Genomic DNA, 7,187 nt, shown 5'->3' with positions numbered 1-7,187 from the left:
TCCAACATTGGCGTCTGTTATGTTCTTATGAGTATTGTTTGAGTAGGATACAAAACTATAAAAGAGAAGAAGGCTTGGTGGAGCTCTATGCCTCTTGCTTAACTGCATCTATAGGAAAGGGTCAAACAGTGGATCATTTCTTTGATTTTAGTTTAGTAATTGTCTGTTGCAGCTTTAGATCGGTGGTACCTATGCCAAGCCAGTGATACTACCTCCTGAAGTAGCCATTGGAGCTCTTGGAAGAGTACAAGTATGTTGATTTTTAATTGAAGTTTCAGTTGTAATGGTAAGATTTGCCAAATGAAAGATCTAGTAGTTTTATACAGCCCCATAGCCAGGAAATTTTTCTTGGGAGGGTGCCAATTAGATTAAAGCAGCGAGATCCTCCCCGCCACCCTGGCACAGGCCATCTCTGTAGCATTGACATGGATCCTGTTCTTTTGTTCCCCAATTTCTAGGTCCTTCCTCGATTTAACAGTGCAGGTGAAGTATTTAAAGCACAGATAATGAACGTGAGCTGGTCTGCTGATCACAGGATTATTGATGGTGCAACCATGGCCCGGTTTTCTAACTTGTGGAAATCTTACTTGGAGAACCCTGCTTCCATGCTCCTGGATCTTAAGTAATGAAGCCTAATAGCCAGTCACATTCTTTTAATTTGGGGGTGATAGCAAGCTAGCTATGCTAGCAAGTGTCCTTAATACTACATTTCATAATTCACTATGACATTTTGAGACCGATTGGTCCTTTTAGACCTCCAGTCAGTGTATTGATTTACCTGTTACAGTCTGTTCAAATAAGTATTTTAGCTGTAAGTTATTTGGCTAGGGGCTGCTATAGGTTATGGGTCAGGATGGCTCCTGAGTAGGGCAGTGGGAAATTTTTAATGATGAGAAAAGTACTGTATTCCTCTACACTGACATTACCAGAAGAACGCTGCTGTTACTTGCAATACTTTTGTTTCAACTGCCTGCGTTGCTTAGAAAATTAATTATGTTAACTGTTTGGGGGGGAAAGACTTTCTTTTTGATGAAACATAAAAAGATATTATATCTAATGCAATTAACGCACAAATCACAAAAATACAAAATGTCTCTGTGCTTCTCCTGAAAGAGTTGTGATGGATTTTTCTCTAACCTAACTTTTGTTTTTCTATTTTTTAAAGTATTCTTTGAACCTAAAATAATTCTTGGGCACACCATTAATTACTGAAGTTAATTATATAATGCCTAGACACCATGTATACCTACATTGTATACCCATATAAAATATGAAGCGGGCAATCGCATATAAGGCTGTGGCAATTTACATATGAACATAAGAGAAGCCAATGTTGAATCAGGCCAGTGGCCCATCCAGTCCAACACTATCACACAGTGGCCAAAAAAAACAGGTGCACTTATTCATCATTGTGAATTCACCAGGTGCACTTATTCACCAGTGGCACTTAGTCATCATGCAGTTTGCCAATGGCCAGCTTGTGTATCACGTCTGTCCATATGAATGTGTACCCGAAGGTGCTACTAGAAGGTCATAAGAAAGGAGGAGAGGTATACAATAGTAGAAAGGCCATTTAAAAATAAATAAAATGAATACTTACCCTTGTTCAAAATTCCCTGGAAAAACCATTGGGATTAAAGAAAATGGTAGCTAGCATCAGTTAAAAGATTTTTACACTACAGTACTGGGTTTCACGCTCTTTGCCTCCCTCTCCCCTGCATGCTGTCTTGTAGATTTAAATGCACTGGTGAGTGCTTTCTCTAAGAGTGGACATAGCATCAGTTGTCAGAAGATATTGGGTTGGATCCCACAGGTATGTGATGCTAGTGGTGGTACTTTCTTCTGGCACCAGGAGCTTTCTGTTAATGGCCAAAAAAAGGCCTTTTGCATTGGAGGAAGGCTTCTTGGGCTGGAGGAGTGTGAAACAGATCTGCAAGACCCAAGCCGATGCTTGTAGACAACATATAGCTACTTGCTCCCCGCAAGCTAAATTTCTTGGTAAATAGACTCTGTAATGCAAAGAAAATGTGAGATATGACCTTGATGGGGAAAAGTCGAGGTAAGTCTTGGGGGTGAACAACATGTTGCCATTAAGTTGCTTAGGTGGCTACATTTAGGTGTCACAATGGAAAGGACTGAATACCGTAGCTGTTCCATGGGGCAGCTTGAGGAAGGGGGGGGCGCTACAGCCACCTCCCTTCCTGCTGTGATCGTAAGCAGAAAAGAGCCAGCATACATCTGGAAGGCACAAAAGTCCCATTGGAGGTGTGATACAGAAGCCTCCTGTTGCGCAACAAACACAAAGCTTTGTCATGTATAGATGGATCAGACTGGAGTGCCTGTCTCTGTATCTGTTGCTGTGTGGACCATGGGAATGAGGGAGGTCAGCAACTGCTTGCATCTCCTGTACCGCCATGAGAAGCTTTCTATTAATTTTGGCTGATCTAAACATTAATTATATTGTATAATTTTATTTTGATTTCCTTTCTTGAATAAAGCTTGTTTTATTACAACCTCTGTGGCTTTAGACTTTTATCTGGGGATCTTAAAATGTTTTGGAGCCTCCAAGAACATAAATCCTTATGCACAGGTATGAGAAGGCCACACAGCATGGTCTGTTTGTGAGAACGCAACTGTTTGGGTCTATTTGCATAACTATGAAAAGGTGGATTGAATATAGAACATGAATATAGAAAGATAATTGAAAACAAGAGAGTTGCCCATCCACAAAGACATGGCTGATGCAGGCTTATCCATACTAAGATCCTGACACCCAGCAATAAGATCTGCACAAATCCTGCAATCACAGAATTTCAATCTGGGGAATGAATGGTTGTGAACATGGAGCAATCAGTTTCACCTGAGATCCATAACCTGATAAATACCAACATAAGGCAGGATTTGACTTGCCAAATAAAGTATGGAAGACAGGTCATAGAATATGAACAAGCTTTAGTAGCTGTGCAGGCCTGTTGTTTAAGTGCAGCAAAATACCAGGATCTGAATGCGATTGTGGTGCAGCCTGCCAAACTATTTTCCATCTGTCACAGGAATGTGAGCGCCCTGCTTTCCAGGGTGATATGATGGAGCACTGAACTCTTCCCCAGCTGTGATTGAGTGGACTGAAAACTTAGATATTAGCATTTAGGGGGATTGCCCAATTGGTCTACACAGGCATTATATCAACTGGGTTACGTATTTTAAATTATTGTATGCTTCTTGAGTGTAACTCTGCCATTCATTCGATAAATAAATAACCCCCAGGGACGTTCAGTCTTCAGGAGACAGCTGAAGACAGTTATTAGGACTATGTTTGACTAATTTAGTTTTTAGTTATTGACCGTCCTAATTGAGTTTTTTAACAGTTGTTTTTTTATATTTTATAACTTTTATTCATATTGTAAGCCACTTTGAGTATTGCAAGGTAGAAAGGCAGCTAATAAATGTTTTAAATTAAATAAATAAATATACATTGGCAGTATGCCTCAGTTGTGATGGCTCAGTTCTCTCCTCCATTGTGAAGTCTATACTGTCCTAGTTTATGTTCCTTTGTTTTGCACTAGAACTTGGGAGAAACAGGAGATGGGGAAGAAGGAAGAGGATTAGAGTTGTTTTTTCTTCCCTACTCTAGGGGCATATTGTGGGGGGAGGGTATGAAGACCCTCATCAGTGTAGTAGCCCTACAGAGGCCTTTTCTTACCCCCTCAAGATCTCAAGTCTGAGTGTACTTTAGGTTATGAACCACTCCTCTTTTGCTCCAAGCCTGCCACCCAGACAAAGCAAAGAATTTGGGCTATCATAGGCCTATTACACATGCACATTTTACTGTGGATTTTCAGACTTTAGATTCTGTGCCCACCTTATGCACCATTCTTTTTCCTCTGGTGTATTTATTCTGCAGCTAAATTTTTTTAAAATGCACATATCTAAATTGGCTGGAACATCAACTTGTGTGTGGGGGGGTGATGTCCAAAGTTTTTAAAAAAATTATGCAATCTCCCTACAGCAGCTGCGCAGTAGCATCCAACAAGCACCTTCCATTTAAATCCTCCTAGTTCAGGTTTTGTGCATGCATTTTAGCATTAGTTTTTGTTGAATAAAAGAACAGAAAGGAAGGAAGGCAAAGGGGCGGGGGACACACAATGTTGACACTGACAAGATTTTTTTTTTGAAACTGACAAGCAGCTGTGAATCCCCACTTTCCATATTGCCAAGTACTGGGGGTTCTCTGCTGGGTTATCAGCCACTGTGAAAATGGGAGTCACATTATCTCATAATATGGGGGAACGTGTTGAGTGTACAGAATGCATGGTAGGACCCACTGGCACTACAAGCTGTGATTGTTGGCAACATACATGTGTGTGTGCGCACTTGCGCAAAGTCAGATACAACTCCTCCATGCTTTGCATAGGGCTGCAACTTGTATTGGGGGGGAGCCCTCTGACAGAAGCTCTAGAGAGCTTTTTTAGTGTTGTGCCACTAAATTGAAAAAGGTACTTTGCCCTAGTATTGGGGGGGAGCCCTCTGACAGAAGCTCTAGAGAGCTTTTTTAGTGTTGTGCCACTAAATTGAAAAAGGTACTTTGCCCTAGTGCAACTGCATAGTAACGCTAATTTCCTGCCTTTCCTTGCAACTTTGTGGGGTTTCCTCTTTGTGATTCTCTAATGTGGTACTGCACACTGGTTGCAATCTTGACAGTTTTTTAAAGCCTGTCCTGTGCAGATTGTACTCTGTCCTCCAAATGGATCAATCCCAAGTGATTTTTAAGTTTGGCAGTTTGCAGAAGGTCCATGCAGCTCAGCCGCCATTTTAATGTTAGGCTTCCAGAGACTGCCAAACTGGTCCCCCTCCAAACTTTGTTCACTAAAGCATGAAAGGAAAAATGTTTTCAAGGCTTTAGTCTTTACCTCCCAGTCTCTCTCATGTGAATTTCTTTCTGAGCTGAAGATTCCCCCCCCCTAATTTTGTTTGCATCAGGCACTGAAATTCTCTTCTTCTTTTTTTGCACTGGGGACACTGCCATTTGCCTCCTCTCCAATCCCCCTTCCAGGTTAATATCAGCAGGGAACTAAACCTCGTACAGCTCCTTTTAAACTTCCCCCTGTCATCTTAATTTTTTTTTAATTCAGTGATACGAGACTAGTGATAGTCACATCGCTAGACGCATGCCGCTTGTTAAAAAAATTACAAATTTTAAAACGAGGGGAAAATAGAGTTTGTACACTGATGACGGGGAGGATGGTGGAAGGTGCAGAGTGGGTAGAACAATAGTGTGGGTGGGGGAGTGACCTTTGAGGGGCAGTAAAAGGGTGGGGGGAAATCTGAGGGAATCTGAACACTTTTGAATTATCTTTGGCTTGGAAGCGAAGCAAGGGGGAAATTGGCACACAGCACTCTCAGGAAACCCGGGGAAACAGAAACCAGAAAGCAAACTGAGCGCTGAAGGGAGAAAAATCAATGCAGAACAACATAGAAAACCCAACGGGCATGCACAGGGAAAGCAAGGGGAAACACACACATGCATAATAGGCCAAAGAATTTTAAAATGGATGTCTTTCCACCTTTCCAGGTAAAGCTCACTGATAATATGTTTTTCAATAAAGCAATTTACAATTCTTGTTGTGGTGTGTTATATTTTATAAAAAAAATCTAGCTTTTCTGTCCTAAATTCATGTCACCAGCATAACTACAGTAATATTACATATTTTTTCTTGATCCCACATAGTCTACTTATTCTTGACTTGCAAAAGCAGAACAAAATCCTGGAAAAAAAAAAGATTAATACTTCTGGGGACATTGCAGTCTGGCTGTGGCCACACTTGCTATTCCCAGCAAGAGTCACATGTTAAAATTAGAACTCCGCTGGAGTCACATTTCACTCTTGTCAAAGCCATGTGTGAGCTGTTAATGACTTTAGCAAAGTGGTAAAGATTCATGACCTCTCTCTGTTGCTGCATAGAAATCAGCAAGCCATGGAAAACCAGCTAATACATCCAGCTATTTAGGTAAGTAGTTAATAAAATGCTTCTGAACACCCAGAGGTGAATGTGTTGACAAAGGGATTTGTTGACACATAGAGGGCGCTGGCTGTGGCTAAAATTGAGAGTGATTTTCTGAAATGGTTGTTTCATAGTGTAATTGCATTTATTAGAAAAGAAAAACAAAAAATAATATTTTTCTGTAGGTGACTCTTTATGTTGCCTGAGCATAGAAGTCTGCATGTGAGGCTCCACCAGTTCCTGGAAGCAGAGCTTCTTTCTGGCTTGCCTCTCTTTTTCGCTGCGAATGTTCCTACCGAAAATCAGTTGTGAGTCTGGAGAGATCAAGGACGACACTTCCGACGCTTTCATCAGGGTTTCCTCTCTGATACATGAAGCAATGAAGAGCAATGCAGACAACCCAAATCTGACACTGAATCAGAATGTTGAAGAGTCATGACTGAAACAGCAGCTTGCGTTGACTCGTTTACTGCTGTTAAGGCCCTCTGGGAAGTCAGAATCCAAAAAATAAATGCAGAACTCCGGAAGGAAAGGGAATTCAGACAGAGAGCTACAGGGAGGTAGGTACTTATTATGAGTTAAAAGACCTAGGCATCTTTAGAATCTGATTTCTGTTTCTGTTTCACATTTATTCCTTCCTTCCTCCCATGAGCTCAAGGTGGCATATACAGGGTTCAGTCCTACCCTTTTATATTGCAACAACCCTGTGAGGTAGGTTAGGCTGAGAAATAATGTCACCCAGTAAGCTTCACAGCTAAATGGGGATTTAAACTCAAATGTCCTATGTTCTAGCCAATATATCCACTCCCTGAGCAGACAGTTCAGTTTCTAAGTTCCAAGATCAATTTTTTTCCCTGTTGAGCTGCCTTTTTAGGAGCGTGGACCACACATGCAGCAGAATAAGGTGACAGAAAAGACTGCACCACTTCAGACTGCAGGTGGGAGGACACTTTTCACAATGCTCCCCTGTGTAATACCCACATTCCTCTCTCCCTGCCAGCAGACAACTAGCATAGCAGGGAGCAAAATGAGGTAGAACTTTTCTTGCGGGTAGTTTTTAATGGGAAATCTCTGACATCTCCAGTTAAATTCTCCCAGGCAGCAGTTATTAAGTAGAAAGACATTTTTTGGCATGAGGTCTCAGACAGCAGCAGACTGAAGTAGCATAACTCTGCCTCTCTTGTATAG

General features: G+C 41.4%; 2 protein-coding genes across 3 annotated transcripts in view; both read left to right on the top strand.

Moving 5' to 3' along the window:
- The window catches only part of DBT (dihydrolipoamide branched chain transacylase E2), a 22,079-nt gene extending 19,640 nt beyond the window's left edge, over positions 1–2,439 (top strand). The window contains exons 10-11 of the mRNA XM_015413340.1: positions 179–250; positions 459–2,439. Of these exons, the coding sequence (XP_015268826.1) occupies positions 179–250; positions 459–626 (240 nt within the window). The 3' untranslated portion in view covers positions 627–2,439. The remainder of the gene's footprint in view (positions 1–178; positions 251–458) is intronic.
- A 3,456-nt stretch (positions 2,440–5,895) lies between these two features.
- LRRC39 (leucine rich repeat containing 39) overlaps positions 5,896–7,187 on the top strand; it is a 16,438-nt gene continuing 15,146 nt past the window's right edge. Inside the window, exons 1-2 of one of the 2 annotated variants that reach the window (XM_015413358.1) lie at positions 5,896–6,005; positions 6,212–6,559. In XM_015413358.1, coding sequence (XP_015268844.1) covers positions 6,435–6,559 — 125 coding nt within the window. In that variant the 5' untranslated portion in view covers positions 5,896–6,005; positions 6,212–6,434. Of the gene's footprint in view, positions 6,006–6,184; positions 6,560–7,187 lie in introns of both variants that reach the window. The other variant, XM_015413357.1, reaches the window with a different exon arrangement.

The sequence above is a fragment of the Gekko japonicus genome, unplaced genomic scaffold (assembly GCF_001447785.1).
Source record: "Gekko japonicus isolate JY-2015 unplaced genomic scaffold, Gekko_japonicus_V1.1 scaffold70, whole genome shotgun sequence".
NCBI lineage: Eukaryota > Metazoa > Chordata > Lepidosauria > Squamata > Gekkonidae > Gekko > Gekko japonicus.
Note: the sequence above shows the minus strand (reverse complement) of the source record. Positions and strands in the feature narration are given on the sequence as shown.